The sequence below is a fragment of the Neoarius graeffei genome, chromosome 8, assembly GCF_027579695.1.
Source record: "Neoarius graeffei isolate fNeoGra1 chromosome 8, fNeoGra1.pri, whole genome shotgun sequence".
Lineage (NCBI taxonomy): Eukaryota > Metazoa > Chordata > Actinopteri > Siluriformes > Ariidae > Neoarius > Neoarius graeffei.
The window spans coordinates 58070853-58088160 of NC_083576.1; the positions used below are offsets into that span (position 1 = coordinate 58070853).

General features: G+C 46.2%; 1 protein-coding gene across 1 annotated transcript in view; it reads right to left on the reverse strand.

Annotated features, from left to right (window-relative positions):
• The window catches only part of gabra4 (gamma-aminobutyric acid type A receptor subunit alpha4), an 80070-nt gene that overhangs the window by 12782 nt on the left and 49980 nt on the right, over positions 1 to 17308 (reverse strand). The window contains exon 8 of the mRNA XM_060927907.1: positions 2662 to 2930. Coding sequence (XP_060783890.1) covers positions 2662 to 2930 — 269 coding nt within the window. The remainder of the gene's footprint in view (positions 1 to 2661; positions 2931 to 17308) is intronic.

Genomic DNA, 17308 nt, shown 5'->3' on the forward strand with positions numbered 1-17308 from the left:
TTGCGTGATCAAAGAGTTTCATTTTAACATTATGCCAATTGTAGTTGTAATGATGCTTGATGAAACTGAGGCACTGCATTTTGAGAGATGCTCTAAGGAACGGCTTCTTTCTTGCAACACATCCAAACAGCTTATTATTATGAACACTGAATCTAACGGTTGATTCTGAAACTTGACAGTCGCAAAAATAAACCAGACTGTGCAATTCTAAAACTGATCTTTTGACTGTTCTTTATGAAACGCATATTTATACCTGAAAGGTAGAGAGGTATTCAAACTGTTGGGCGAATTGCAGGTGAAGAGGAGGTGAGATGGAAAATACAAAAAAAAAAATTCAATGACCATTTCAGACCTGAGAGCCTGAACACATTTTGCGTAGGTGCTCCACATTTTAACAGAATGCAAAAATATGCCAAAAGAGCAGTTGTCTTTTTTTCCCTAATATAAACGGCAGAAAGTTTTAAAAATGAGGGAAGTGGGAAGTTTGAATCCATTTGCCCCAGAGGACTAAAAATTGGAAAAAAGTAGGGGGAAAAAAGAAAAAAAAAATCTCATAATGCCAATTTGTTTGGGTAGATAGATATTTTGTATGGGTATCAATCATTTTTGCTCATACATTTCTAAGATGGCGGCACAGTGGTGTAGCGGTTCGTGCTATCACCTCACAGCAAGAAAGTTCTGGGTTTGAGCCCAGCGGCCGATGGGAGCCATTCTGTGTGGAGTTTGCATGTTCTCCCCGTGTCTGTGTGGGTTTCCTCCGGGTGCTCCGGTTTCCCCCACAGTCCAAAGACATGCAGATTAGGCTAATTGGTGGCTCTAAATTGACCGTAGGTGTGAATGTGAGTGTGAATTGTTGTTTGTCTCTAGGTGTCGGCCCTGCGACGACCTGGCGACTTGTCCAGGGTGTACCCCGCCTCTCGCCCATAGTCAGCTGGGATAGGCTCCAGCTCATTTGAGACCCTGCACAGGATAAGCGGCTACGGATAATGGATGGATGGAATATTTCTGAGAAACATAATACTATTATCAAAAATATAGTTCTAATGGGAATTTTTTTTGTTAGAACAATAGAATAATTTCTCCTGTTGTTTGAATCGATTTTTTTTTCACACATTGATGTTTGCTAATTTTTGGAAGGTGCCAATGATTATGGAAGGCACTGTAAGCTTGTACGTGGGTTACTGATGCACTGAAAACATGTGTCCCTGATTGATATGGGTTCAAACCTGGAGGACACCCTTTGGGTGTCACAGTGTGAAAGATGCAGTGTTGATGATTAGAGCACCAACCTGCGTCAATCTTTGTGTTTGTACAACATAAATGTCAGCAGCTGGAATTTACAGCCTTTATTAGATCCTTTATACCTCTGAGGGTAGAGTATGTCTGTGCAGTACATTTTATCACCTTAAATTCTCCTATGACTAGTATTAAAAGCACTAATTATCGAAACATCTAGAAAAGCAGCACTGCTTATTGTCTCTTTTTTTCTTTTTTTACAGAATAAGGGAGAGGGGAAAGAAATTGCAAACTGTTATACTATCTTATAAATCCCATATTTCTATCCCTGTCGAGAAAAGGAGTATTGGTTTCCCTTCTTCTATCTGTAGCTTAGCAGAAGTCGTTACAGATGTGCCTTGCCTCCGTTGCCAAGGCAACCCCATTAATCTGTTAGCCATATGGTGGTCCACTAAACCACCATCAGCCTGCAATCATTCCTTATTAGCACTTTCTCCACATAAAGCTCTGACAGCACCAATCTCAAAAATAATTTTTTTTATAAGTCTCTGATCTGATCAATGTAATATAAAATTAATACAATAGTCAATGAGATATATTCTTTAAAAATATGTGGAGGAAAAAGTCAATTATTTCTAACACACATACTATCAAATAGACTTTCCAGTCAGATCATCTTGCCTTCTGACTGGCACAGTACTGTACAAGAGTCTTAGACACATGCAAAGAAATGCTGTAGACCAAAAATGGCGTAAAAAAATAATGAATTTAAATGTTTCAATATTAAAAATACTATAAACAGCAGTAAGCCATAATAAATGAAACAAAGTCAATATTTGGTGTGAGACGACCCTTTACTTTAAAAAAAAAAAGTAGTCTCAGGTACAATGAGCTCAGTTTGATAAGGAAATGAGCTGTAGGTTTTACTGAGCATCTAACAGAATCAGCCACAGTTCTTCTGGACACTTTGTCACACTTGCTTCTAAAGTTTTGCACCAGAACCCAGTGGCTTTCATTATGTTTTCTTTTTTAATTTGAAAAGTGGTCTCTTATGAAATATGCTGCTCAGATACACACTTTTTTTCCTGTAACATTTAATTTCATGCTGGAAAATGAACGTTTGGGACTCTAAAATATTTTTGTACTGACTCGGTAATGCAGAAGTCATAAAATAGAAATCTATAACAAAGTTTGTATGAAAAAAATAGGGTGCCTGAGACTTTTGCATAGTACTGTACATTAGAAAAATAAACCTATCCAGAAGGTTAGAACAACCTAACTGACCTTTAACCCCTCAATCCATCACATTACAGTGTGTGGTTTTATTTAATTTTTGCTCAATAAGATAACTGATGTACATTGCTAATGACAAATGAAACAGCAATGTTCACGATCTAGCGATATATACTGGCTTACTGTACTCACCTGTAGAATCTCCTCAGAGTCCTTGCCCTTGCCTGATGGCATGGAGCTCTTGGCAGCTGCAGCGGCCGCGTTCTTGGCTGCCTTCTTCTTCGCTCGTTCCGCTTGCACATTGGTGAAATAGTTCACAGCAGCGAACTCAATGAGGGCTGAAAAAACAAAGGCGAAACACACGGCAATAAACCAGTCCATGGCTGTAGCGTAGGAAACCTTGGGCAGAGAGTGACGGGCGCTGATGCTCAGAGTGGTCATGGTGAGGACTGTGGTGATACCTGAAAAATAACAAGGAAATAAACAATGGTACTGCTTACAAAGTTGAACTATGATTAAAAATGTATGATAAAAGCAATTGAAGAAAAGTTTGTTGATTATTTTTCAAATGCTAATGGTAAATCATAAAGGTTCCCAAGCATGGATAATGACGTTACAATAATATTCTGAGTTTCTTGTCTTCATACTAAACAGTGATTGTGGATTTTGGTGCCTTGTTAGTATCACTGGACTCTAGCTTATCTCCATCCATCCATCATCCATACCTGCTTATCCTGTGCAGGGTCATGGGCAAGCTGGAGCCTATCCCAGCTGACTATGGGTGAGAGGCAGGGTACACCCTGGACAAGTCACCAGATCATCGCAGGGCTGACACATAGAGACAAACAACCATTCACACTCACACCTACGGTCAATTTAGAGCCACCAATTAACCTAACCTGCATGTCTTTGGGGGAAACCAGAGCACCCGGAGGAAACCCCATGCAGACACGAGGAGAACATGCAAACTCCACATAGAAAGGCCCCCATCGACCACTGGGCTTGAACCCAGAACCTTCTTGCTGTGAGGCGACAGTGCCAACCACTACACCACCGTGCCACCCCTCCATTATCTGTATGCGCATACAGTATTTATTTCCAAGCAAACAACAAAGAACAGCTGCAAAAGGATATCTGCCAAATGCATAATCGTAAATGTACATGGATGTCTGCTTTCATTCATATAGGTCATGCTGATTTTCTACTAAAGGTGACTTGATCTGTAGCTTAACCTCAAAAAAAAAATTGGATGTGTATCATAACCTTGCTTCGGATAGCACACTGGACTCTTCGAACCTTTAAACCTACGGTATAACCCAGAATTTCAAAATGATCTGGATGATGAAAATCCTTCACAGATATTCACCTGACATTTATCTTGCTCTGTATTTCATTCATACCTCTGATGTCATGAAGCTTGATCATCACACATTATATTTACATCCTGGTGATGTGATGATGTAACCAGACCAATAAGAAACCAATATAACAAAAAAAAGTGGATTGGATAATGCAATATGAATACATTATTTCCAATAAACAGGTAATTTGATCTAAACAGAGACAAGTACATGTGAGGACACAGTGCTAAAAAGGTTCACAGACAAGATTAAGACAGACCAGGTTGACACTAGACGTATGCGTCATGTGAGCGGGAGGTTTACTTTCATGTGGACATCAGCCAATAGTCAGATATGAAGCTTGCTGGACAAACGAAGACCATCTTCATTAAAAATGAACATGCAGTCATGTGTGACACATTTACAACCTCCATATATTCATCCCTAGGTTGCTTTCTCATATGCAGTGTTTAGTCTGCTTGAATCAAACCAGCACCACTTTGGTGCTGTTTCAGAACAGCTATCACACTCGGGCATTGATCAAGACCATCTGAGCAAGGTGATTATGCTCCAGGTCCAATCAAACTCTAGTGCAGTTTGATTAGAGCGAAAAAGTGATTTGAACCCAAGTGCACCAGTAAGTACACTTGCTGGCCACTTTATTAGGTACACCCATACACTTGCTATTTTATGGAGTTATCTAATCAGCCAATCCCTTGACAGCTGCTGATCTCCTGGGGTTTTCACACATAGCAGTCTCCAGAGTTTACAAAGAATGGTGCGAAAAACAAAAAAGTGTGTGAGTGACAGTTCTGTGGGTGGAAACAAACGCCTTGTTTATAAAAGAGGTCAGAGGAAAATGGACAGATTGATTTGAGCTGCCAGGAAGGATATAGTAACTCATATAATCACTCTTTACAACTGTGTAGAGCAGAAAAGCATCTCAGCATGCAACAGCAGAAAACCACATCAGGCTCCACTCCTGCCAGCCAAGAGCAGGAATCTTAGAATCAAGAACAAGTCTCTGTTAAAGAGGCCAGTGAGTTTAAATTAACCATTTTGTGTATTAAAAAATAATAAAACAATTATAGATGCTGAGCTGCTAATCTGAGCCACAAGCAGGCTTGTAGCACTCGAGTACTGTAGTACTGTAGGACCGAGACCTGGACTCAAGTCCGACTCGTGCCCCAATTTTAAGGACTCGTGACTCGACTCAGACTTGAGCACTGATGACTCGGACTTGTGCATGAACTGCATTAGGACACGGAAAATGGAGACGAGGACTCGGATTTTTTCTGTCTCAGTCCGGTCCAGTCCATCCATGCCTGAGTTTGTGGGACTTCCATGCCAGCTCCAGGCCGGATCTGGGACAGGAATTCAGTCCTGCCCTGCTGGAGGCCATCTTCCCTGAAGCAGCACTCCCACACCTGCTACCACTCCTCTCCCATCAGCCAGGGCCTTCTTAAGAGCTGTTTGGAGACTCTCTTGCAGACTTTCCTCACCTCGCTACAGCCCTTTGGTATTGTGACTTCTCGATTCCTCCCACCTGTATTATTCCATATTTTTTTGTCTAGTTTTCTGTCCAGTTTTTGCCCCATCAAGTCAAGTTTATTGTCAAATATGCTATACATGCTCGACATACAGCACAGATGAAATATCAGTCCTCTCTGACCCACAGTGCAAACAGGCAATGCAATAAAAAAAAATAGAATAACTGAAATAAACAGTATAAACACTCTAGATAAGAAATAGACATAGACTAAACGCTCACAGGTGTGTGTGTGTGTGTATATATATATATATATATATATATATATATATGTGTATATATTTATACAGTATATATATATATATATATATATATATATATATATATATATTAGTGCTGTCAAAGTTAACGCGATAATAACGCGTTAACGCGATCTCAATTTAACGCGATTAAAAAAATAGTGCCGTTAACGCAAATTCTAATTTGGCCCTGCGAGTCACCCGTAGTTCCTGCTGAGGCTTGTCGCGCGCTGCGTTTAACTGTACCAACAGGTTTACCGTCCAAACGAGATCACATGGGATTACCTTTCACAGGTGAGACTGGAAAAATACTTTTCAATACTGTTCCTTCAGTCTTCAGTTTCCCAGCTTATCTCCACCGGGTAGGTGTAGAGTTATAAGCAGTGAGCATTAGATAATACAGCGCCACACTATGATGAACGTTTTTGAACGTATGATGAATGTTTTTATTTTTATCTGTTTTTTTCTTCTTTTATGGCAAATACTTCTCTTCAAAAGAAACTAATGAAGAGTAAAATAATTTTTTTTTATTTTCACAGTGATATGCACTTTATTTTTTATCCCTTGGTTTTCTCATCTAATATGGAAGTTATGGATGTCAGTGGCTGTGACAAGACGTGTTATGCTCTGCAATAAAAAAAACAAAAAACATTGGTACAAAGCAAGCCCATTCACTTTTTTATGCTGATAAGAGAATTACAATGGTTTTTCATGTGACAAAAATGTGCGATTAAATTGCGATTAATTGCGAGTTAACTATGACAGTCGCGACATTAATCGCGATTAAATATTTTAATCGCTTGACTGCACTAATATATATATATATATATATATATATATATATATATATATATATATATACATACATACATACATATAAACTGGAGCAAAAGGACATAAAATAAACAGTCAAGGGCACTTGAGGTATAGCAGGTAAACATGAAATAAGCAGTATAAACAATAAACTAATAGTTGTTAAGGTGAGGTAGTGCGGAATAGTGCAAATGAGTGAGGTAAAGTGAAATGTGCAGCCCCTGAGTTCAGTGTGCGAATGAATGTTGAGAGTGTGTGTGTGTGTGTGTGTGTGTGTGTGTGTTGGGGGGGGAACTGTGAGGGTGACATGATGTCAGATGCTGAAGGGGGGGCAGGGGGGTGTATGGGCAGAATCTGTGGCAGGGGGCAGAGGGGGGAGGAGGGGCAGAACATGGAGGGAGTTGAGCCTCCTGACCGCCTGGTGAAAGAAACTGTCCTTGAGCCTGCTGGTTTTGGCCTGGAGACTCCGCAGTCTCCTCCCCGATGGCAGCAGGCTGAAGAGGCTGTGAGATGGGTGGGTGGGGTCACCTGCAATCCTGATGGCTTTGTGGGTGAGGCGGGAGTTATAGATATCCCTAAGAGAAGGGAGAGAGACACCAATGATCCCCTCAGCTGCTCTCACGATGCGCTGCAGAGTCTTGCAGCAGGACACGGTGCAGGCGCCGTACCATACGGTGATGCAGCTGGTCAGGATGTTCTTGATGGTGCCTCTGTAGAATGTGTGCATGATGGGGGCTGGGGCTCTTGCTCTCCTCAGTTTGCGGAGGAAGTACAGATGCTGTTGGGCTTTTTTGGCCAGTGATGCGGTGTTGTTGCTCCAGGACAGGTCTTCAGAGATGTGCACACCCAGAAACTTGGTGCTGCTCACCCTCTCCACTGCAGCACCGTCAATAGTTAGTGGAGCATGCTGGGTGTGCGCTCTCCTGAAGTCCACAACAATCTCCTTTGTCTTCTCCACGTTCAGGCGGAGATTGTTGTCCTTGCACCACATGGCCAAGCGGCTCACCTCACTCCTGTTGATTGTCTCATCGATAGTGTTGATGAGACCCACCACAGTTGTGTCATCCGCAAACTTAATGATGAGGTTGGAGCTGGACGTTGGTGTGCAGTCGTGGGTCAGCAGAGTGAAGAGGAGGGGGCTCAGCACACATCCTTGGGGGGCCCCCGTGTTCAATGTGATGGTGCTGGAGGAGTTGCTGCCGACCCGTACAGCCTGTGGTCTCCCCATCAGGAAGTCCAGCAGCCAGTTGCACAGGGAGGTGTTGAGTCCCAGCTGGTCCAGTTTATGAATGAGCTGCTGAGGAATGATTGTGTTGAATGCTGAGCTAAAGTCTATGAACAGCATTCTGACGTACACGTCTTTTGTCTCCAGGTGGGTGAAGGCTAAGTGGAGGGCAGTGGAGATGGCATCATCGGTCGAACGGTTGGACTGATTATGCAAACTGGAAAGGGTCCAGGGCGGGGGAGGGCAGACTTGATATGCCGCATGACTAGCCGCTCGAAGCACTTCATGAGGATGGGAGTGAGTGCGACCGGGCAGTAGTCATTGAAGCAGGAGGGAGACGGCTTCTTCGGGACCAGGATGATGGTGGTGGCTTTGAGGCATGTGGGGACAACAGCCTGGCTCAACGAGATGTTGAAGATGTCTGTAAAGACATCTGTGAGCTCCTCGGTACAGTCTCTCAGGACACGACCAGGAATGTTATCAGGACCCGGGGCTTTCTGTGCATTTGTCGTCCTGAGAGCTCTCCTCACGCTGTCTGGGGACAGCGTCAACACCTGGTCGCCGGGAGGTGGTGGGGTCTTCTGTGCCGTGGTGCTGTTGTCTGCCTCAAAGCAAGCAAAGTCGTTCAACTGATTCAGCAGAGAGGTGGAGTTATTACAGGTCTGTGGCGAGGGCTTGTAGTCTGTGATGGTCTGAATCCCCCGCCACAGGTTCCTGGTGTCTCTGCTGTCGCTGAAGTAGTCAGCAATGTTCCTGGAATACTGTCTCTTGGCCACCCTGATGCCTCATGACAGGTTGGCCCTAGCTGTCCTCAGGCCCACCTTGTCGCCACCTCTGAAGGTGGCGTTCCGAGCCCTCAGGAGCCTGTGAACTTCCCCTGTCAGCCATGGCTTCTGATTTGCCCGAATGGAGATGGTTCTGGTGACTGTAACGTCGTCCATGCACTTACTCATGTAGGCAGTGACGGTCTCCGTGTACTCCTGGAGATCTGTAGTATTGTTGTAGGTGGCCGCCTATCTGAACATGCTCCAGTCAGTGGTGGAAAAACAGTCCTGGAGTGCCTCTGAGGACCCCTCTGGCCACACACGTACCTGCTTTGTAGCTGGTTTGGTGACTTTAACCAGCAGCCTGTATGCTGGCATTAGCATAACAGTGGAGTGATCTGAGGCCCCAAGGTGGGGGAGGGCTTTGTAGGCACCTCTATGTATGGTGTAAACATTGTCCAGAGTATTGTTTCCACGTGTGGGAAAGTTGATATGTCCATAGAGTTTTGGAAACACGCTCTTGGGGTTTGCATGGTTGAAATCCCCAGCCAGGACGAGGAAAGCATCTGGGTGGGTTGTCTGCTGCTCACTGATGTGCTGATAGAGTTCATTCAGTGCTTCACTCCTCTTGCTATTGGAGCCGGGAGGGATGTATATTGCTACGAGCAATATGGCTGTAAATTCCCTCGGCAGGTAGAATGGCTGGCACTTAATAATTATAAACTCCACCGGTGGTGAGCAGTGTTTGCAGACCACAACAGCATCGCGGCACCAGGCATCACTGATGTAAACACAGAGTCCTCCACCACGAGTCTTCCCCCCTCGACTAGTGCTCTGTCTGACCAGTAGCATGTTAGCCGGGCTAGCTGAATGGCACAGTCCGGGACGCTGTCGTTAAGCCATGGTTCCACAAACACAAGGACACAACACTCACTCACACACTTAGAAGATGTGACAGAGGGCTCTGTCTAGCTCCTCTTCAAGTCTGTTTTCCCTTTCCCAGTTAGTTACTACAGCAGGGGTGCACACCTGACTTTAGTAGCAACACACACACGGTAACAAACAACAGTACATGAAAACAAACACATGCACACACAACCACACGCAAATACAATTAAACTCATGTCTTTTTCCCTACCGTGGTAAAAACACAGCTCGCTAAAATAAACATATACTTACTTGTTTGAGCTGTCTAGGTAATGTTGATCGTGTCTTGTGTTTGTTTGTTTTTTTCTGTCTTGTCCGTCTTTTCTGTGGGGTTTTAGTCCGGTCGGCATTTGTTTGGGGAAGGTTTGAATGGCTTGCACGCCGCCATGACAGGCCAACCCGAGCAACAGTAACTGAGGGCTAATTCAGTAGCGTCAGGGCTGCGCAATGCAGCATGGGTATGGGCAAAACCAAGTTTTGAGGGGTGTTTTGCAAACTAATGAAATAATAGTGTTTGTGGGGTATAAACTTGTGAAATGGATGCTTATGCAGGGTATTGTTGATAAACTATTTGATGGCTGTGTTATTTATGTCTGAAAATGTTTACTTGTGGTAATTTATTTAAAACTATGTAATGGTATGACCTGGGGGAGGGGTTGAGAGCCTAAAATGTTCACCCTGATCATTCTGTGAGAGAGAGAGTGAGGGAGAAGCAACAGAGTACCAACTCAGCCCATGTTTACATTAGACCGTATCAGCGGATCATCAGATTAACGTTTTTAAAACGATTAGTGTGCACACAGCAACACCAATACACGATTTGCGTGCACACAGCAACACCAATACACGGATACACTCGGCTCCGCAGGCATCCTGCGCTCCAAATCACTCCGCCCTGAACAGCGAGTGCCCTCTGGAGGGTGCGCACTCCGGCCCTGCACAGCTCACAGAGCATACGAGTGAAGTGCACAAGCTGTGATTCGGGACTGAGCCGCTGTGTGTGTGACTCCAGCGCATATCACTTACCACTTGCAAGTGGAAGGATGGCAAGCCTAAAGACAATCATAACTACACAATGGGCAGTATTTGCATCAGTATTTGCAGTATTTTCATACTTTTATACTCTTTAATGAAAGGTGATGCAAGGCGGAAGTCCGCGCCGTTTTTCAGCAGTCGCGTCACATGACCAACGCCAGCGAATCAGGAAGGTGGATGTCACAGTGACGTTGTCCAATGACAACGCCAGCTAGAGCTCAGCACAGCGTATCCGCGTATCTCAATGTTTACACAGCACCGGAGCTGACACGATCTGGATTGAATACGTGGACCCTGGCGGATTCCCGTTTCCCGGCGTTTCCAGGCGGTTTAATGTAAACGGACAGTGCATCCGCGAAGAAAACGAGACAGATACGGTCTAATGTAAACTTGGCCTCAGGTAACCAGTTGTAATGCAGATTGTGGCTGTAGTTGTTGGATGTAATTTAAACTGAACTGAACTGAACTGCTTTGTAATATTCTCGTGTTTGATTTGTTACATTAGGAAAGTACTTTTTTTTCTTAGTAAATTTTGCTACTGGCCAGCTTTATTTACAATCCTCACCTTTGCACTGTTGGACTATTTGGGTGCACTTTTTAAAATAAACACCTTGCACTAAAGTGCTGCTGTGGTGGAGCCAGTTTATTTATGAGTGGACCTACACCTGAACTGTGCTACTCCGTGACAGAAGATGAGCGGAGTAGGTGGACATAATCCAGCTTGTTGTCCAGCGAGCGTACGTTGGCCAGAGTGATGGTAGGGATAGCCGGCCGGTGAGGGCTAGCCTAGCCTGGATACCTCTGTGCTTGCCCCTCTTCTGCTTCCGCATGTTCCGCCAGTGGCGCCTCCACTGTGGGCTGGATACAGGAGTGGGGGTCAGTGGTTGAGCAGGCCTCTGGAGCAAACCATAGTTGCATAGCACTTCCGCATCCGCTGGATTTATATTCGTGAATATAGTTCTGTGGATGTCGAGCAGAAACTCATGGGAGCATGTGCGCCTTAAGACTGATGGACGCAACAAAGACGAACAAATATATGCTGTTTTAAAACACAAAAAGCATGAAAACACCTGTTCTGTTGGGACGGAGAGGAGCCGCTGTGTGTGTATACACCACCATCAGGTCGGCGTTTTACCCGCCTGTTCCTTTGGATTGTATTTTTGCTTCCTTTGCCTGGGTTTCCCTTGTCCCTGTTTTCTTCAGCTTTTGTGAAGATTTTTCTGTCCTGTTTTTGTCCCTAACCATGCCTGCCTGCTCTTGTGTTTTGACCCCTTGGCCTGTTCTTTGACTACTGATTTTGCCTGAGCCCTACTGTACCTCTGCCCTGTACTTCATTAAAGAAGTTTCTTTCTGTACACTGCCTGTCTTGAGTCTGCTCTTGGGTCCTCACTTCACCTCAGCTTGCAATTTCTGACAGCATAGTCTGGCCAGCATGGACCCAGAAGATTTTGCCCAGCTAAGAGCAGTGGTGCAAAAGCAGGGAACTCTCCTTGGGATCCACCAACAGGACATCCAACAGGTGAACCAAAACCTTGTCGCCATCTCTAACATTCTCAATCTTCTTGCCACTCAGCTACAACAGCTTCAAGTAATGTCTGCTTCTACACAACCCCCTCCGCCTACCGCTCCTCCAGCTCCTGCTCCAGCACTCTTCAGGCAGCCGAGACTTCCTGCCCCACAGCCATATGACAGAGAACCAGGTACCTGCCGAGCATTCTTGTCTCAATGCTCGCTAACCCTTGAGCTTCAACCACTGGCCTTCCCCACAGAGCGTTCCCAAGTGGCCTACACCATCACTCTCCTCACTGGCAAAGCTTGGGAGTGGGGAACAGCTATGTGGGATGCCAATGCACCATGCTGCGCCAGCTTCAAGAATTTCACAGAGGAGATGAGGCGAACCTTTGACCGCTCTCTGTCTGGCAGAGAGGCAGCAAGAGAAATCATGGGGCTGTGGCAGGGCGCCCTGTCTGCTTTTGACTATGCAATTGAGTTTTGCACTTTGGCGGCATCTTGTGGCTGGAATGAAAGTGCCTTATTTGATGCATTTTTGAACGGGCTGTAAGACTCCATCAAGGATGAACTGGTCTCATGAGAACTGCCACCTGATCTCCCCGGTCTCATGGACCTCGCCAGTCATACTGACTCCCGGATCAGACAGCGGGTGAAAGAAAGAACTCGGACTAGTCTTGCTCCCCCTCAGCCTCCCATTCCCTCCGCTGAGCCAATGCAGGTAGACCGAGTCCGCATCTCACCTGAGGAACAACAGTGCCGTCGGGATATGAGGGCATGTTTTTACTGTGGACAGCTGGGGCATTACTGCCAATCTTGCCCTTTAAAAGGAAGAGCCCACAAGTGAGTTTAGGGGCCCTGGTGGGCAATGTCCAGAATCAGCCCCCTACCAATCGACCGCTACTCCCAGTGGTCATTATCCATGGCAATCAGCCCACGACCTCCAGGCACACGTTGATTCAGGGGCTGACAGAAACCTGATCTGCTCGACCACCGCCAAGTGCCTGGGGATTCCACTACTGGCTCTGAACTTGTCCCTCACTTTCCTGATGCTTAACGGTACTGGTCTGACCGCTATCACCCATAGAACAGCCCTGGTCACCTTAAGAATTTCTGGCAACCACTCTGAATCCAGTTTTTCATCATGAGCAACCCCCATGTGCCCATAGTTCTTGGTCTGCCCTGCCTAACTCTACATAACACCCATGTCAACTGGACTAACAACACCATTTTAGGATGGAGTCAATTCTGTTTATCGCCATGCCTAAGATCTGCCCTCCCTCACGCCAAGCTGCTCCAGCCTACCATTAGTGAATATCCTGACCTCTCTAATGTGCCTCCCGAGTATAATGACTTAAAACCTGTGTTCAGCAAGTCTCAAGCTGTTTCCCTTCCTCCCCATAGGCCCTATGACTGTGGAATTGACCTTCTCCCTGGGACTGCACCACCTAAAGGGTGACTTTACTCTCTCTCTCTCCTTCTGAAAGGCAAGCCATGGATAAATAAATCACAGAGTCCTTAGCAGCTGGAATTATTCGTCCCTCCTCTTCTCCTGCAGGGGCAGGATTCTTTTTTGTGGAGAAGAGCAAATCATTGCGCCCTTGCATTGATTACTGGGGGCTAAATGACATCACCATCAAGAACCGTTACCCCCTACCTCTCATGACCATGGCGTTTGAGTTACTCCAGGGAGCCCAAATTTTCACCAAGCTAGACCTGTGCAATGCTTACCCCCTCATGAGGATCAGGGAAGGGGACGAATGGAAGACGGTGTTCAACACCCCCACGGGCCACTACGGATGTCTCGTGGTCCCGTTCGGCCTGACTAACGCTCCCATGGTTTTCCAGGCCCTCGTTAATGATGTCCTGAGGGACTACCTTAACCTTTTTGTTTTTGTTTATCTGGATGATATATTGATATTTTCCCGCTCCCTTGATGAACACTGCATCCACGTCAGGCAGGTCCTTCAACGACTCCTAGAAAATGAACTCTTTGTTAAGGCCGAGAAATGAGAGTTCCATAGAAGCTCTGTCTCCTTTCTGGGTTTCATTATCTCCCCTGCACAGATTCAGATGGACCCCTTGAAACTCAAGGCAGTTGCTGACTGGCCCACCCCATCCTCTCGGCGAGAACTCCAGCAGTTTCTTGGGTTTGCGAATTTCTACAGGCGATTCATCAGGAACTTTAGTACGGTGGCTGGGCCCCTCACGGCTCTAACTTCCACCAAGGTCCCTTTCAGCTGGGGGGGAAGGGGCCGAGAAGGCATTCTCTGAGCTCAAACAAAGGTTCATGTCAGCACCCATACTCACCATTCCAGATCCATCCTGGCAGTTCGTGGTTGAGGTCAACGCTTCGGAGTCAGGGGTTGGAGCCATATTATCCCAAAGATCGGCTAGTGACAACAAGCTTCATCCTTGCTCCTTCTTTTCTCGTTGGCTTTCCCCCTCTGAGAGAAACTATGACATTGGCAATAGGGAACTGTTGGCCATTAAACTGGCCTTCCGCCCAAGCTCTAAGAATGGTAAGCCCGATGCCTTGTTCAGAATGTTTTCTCCCCTCCAGGAGGAATCAACCTCCCCTGAGACCATCCTTTGTCCATGGTGCCTGGTGGGGGCCGCTCTGTTAGAGGTGAAAACCCTGGACCAGAAGGCCCATGAGCAGGACCCAGGGCCCAGTAATGCACCTCCTAACCATCTTTTTGTTCCTGTTTCTGTGTGGGCACAGGTGTTGCAGTGGGGTCATGGTTCTAGAATGGCGTGCCACCCAGGAGCAGCCCGGACTCTGACACTCATCCGACAACGTTTTTGGTGGCCATCCATCAAGGAGGGCGTCTAGAGGTTTGTGGCAGCTTGCGACATTTGTGCCAGGAACAAGATTGGCAACAGACCCCCTGCCGGCCTGCTGAGACCCCTTCCTGTTCCCCACCGGCCCTGGTCACACATGGCCCTGGATTTCATCACCGGACTCCCCAATTCAGGTGGCAATACTTGTATCCTCAATGTTGTGGACCATTTTTCTAAAGCTGTTCATTTTATCCCTCTACCCAAGCTTCCCAACACCAAGGAGACTGCCGAATTGCTGATACTCCACATTTTTCATCTACATGGACTCCCTTCAGACATCGTGTCAGACCGTGGACCCCAGGTCTCTGCCCAATTCTGGAAAGCTTTCTGTAAACTCATTGGTGCTTCTCACAGTCTGTCTTCAGGTTTCCACCCTCAGACCAATGCATGGTGTCCAAGGATGCGGCCTCCTGGAGCAAGACCCTTCCTTGGATAGAGTACGCTCACAACTCCTTACCCACCTCTGCTACAGGTCTTTCCCCCTTTCAGTGCTCTCTGGGTTACCAGCCACCCCATCCAAGAAGTCACCGTGCCCTCTGCCCAGGTGTTTGTGCGCCGCTGCAGGAGAATGTGGGCATTGACCAGGAAAAAGCTCCCAAGTTCTGTCGATTTTTAAAGAGCAAGCCGACAAACACTGCTCAGCAGCTTCCATCTATCGGGTGGGGGAGTGGGTGATGCTCTCTACCTGCCCCTCAAGATGGTCTCCCGCAAATTGGCTCCCAGGTTCATTGGGCCTTTCTCTGTCTCCAAGGTAATTAATCCCTGCTCTGTAAGGCTGTCTCTGCCTATAACCATGCACCATATTCACCCAACTTTCCATGTCTCCCAAGTCAAACCCCTTGTCTCCAGTTCCCTATCCCCATCCTCCAAACCCCCTCCTCCTCCCAGGTTCATAGATGGTGGTGAGGTCTTCACGGTCAGGAGTTTGCTGAAGGTACGACGGCGAGGCAGAGGACTCCAGTACCTGGTTGATTGGGAGGGGTATGGTCCTGAGGAGAGGAGCTGGGTTCCTGCCAGGTTCATCATGGATCCCACCCTCATCACGGACTTCCACCAACAACACCCTGAGGCACTTCCTAAGGCACCTGGAGGCACCCATTGGGGGGGGGGGGGTACTGTCTCAGTCCGGTCCAGTCCATCCATGCCTGAGTTTGTGGGACTTCCACGCCAGATCCATGCCAGATCCAGGACAGGAATTCAGTCCTGCCCTGCTGTAGGCCATCTTCCCTGAAGCGGCACTCCCACACCTGCTACCACTCTTCTCCCATCAGCCAGGGCCTTCTTAAGAGCTGTTTGGAGCTACTCCAGTTGCAAGACTGTCTCTTGCAGACTTTCCTTGCCTCGCTACAGCCCTTTGGTATTGTGACTTCTCGATTCCCCCCTCCTGTATTGTTCCTTTTTTTTTTGTCTAGTTTTCTGTCCAGTTTTTGCCCGTCTTACTTGCCTGTTCCTTTGGATTGTGTTTTTGCTTCCTCTGCTTGGGTTTCCCTTGTCCCTGTTTTTTGTCCCTGACCATGCCTGCCTGGTCTTCTGTGTTTTTGACTTCTTGGCCCATTCTTTGACCACTGATTTTGCCTGAGCCCTATTGTACCTCTGCCCTGTACTTCTTTAATTAAGTTTCTTTTTGTACACTGCCTGTCTTGAGTCTGCTCTTGGGTCCTCACTTCACCTCAGCTTGCCATTTCTGACATTTTCTTTATTTTTTTGGAACATGCCAGAATAATTTAGCATATGATGTTTATATCTACATTAATTTTTGTACTAATTTTCATGCAAGAGTATCACACCTGCATGCCTTGGCACATGCATCAGAGATTCTCGGACACACTCTGGACAGTGCGCATGCCAAGCGGACTCTCACGCGCCCACCGTAAACGACTCGCACCTGCACAGGATTAAGGTGCAATCAGCACACTTGTATAAAAACTGTGAAAACACACTTACTTTGCAAAGTATTGAGTTGTGTTGCTGATGCATTACCGAGCCTCATTTCCTTGTTTGGTTTCCTGAGCCCTGATTTCCTGTTTCTCATCTTTGATTCTGCCGAATCTATGATAGCCTGTTTGTGCCTCATTCGACCTATTGCCTGTATCACTGTTTTATGATTTTGCCTGCCATTCTGGATTGTTTACCTGTCTTTACTTGTATTAATAAACACACCTTCTGCATTTACATCTGTCTCCCAACCATCTCTGACAGAATACTTCTTACTCCCTGATAAAGAGAAGCACATTCACCTATTCATACGTCATGTTCAGGAACAAACTAATGTTACTGGAGCTAAAACAACCAGTTGGAGTGTTGGACTCGACTTGGAGTCGAGGCAATTTTTTTTTTTTTAATGACTTGGACTTGACTCAGACTTGAACACTGGGGACTCGAGATTGGACTTGGACTCAAGGTTTAGTGACTTGACTACAACACTGGCCACAAGACACACACAAAAAGGTGAAATAAATGGTGGATAGAATTTATTGAGTGTCAACTCCTTGTTCTCTGTGCTCAGGTGTCATTTTCGTATACTGTATTTCTGACCAAATCCAAATACTTAAGAGCACTAGCCTGGTACAGATACAGAGCGTGGCACTGTGTTA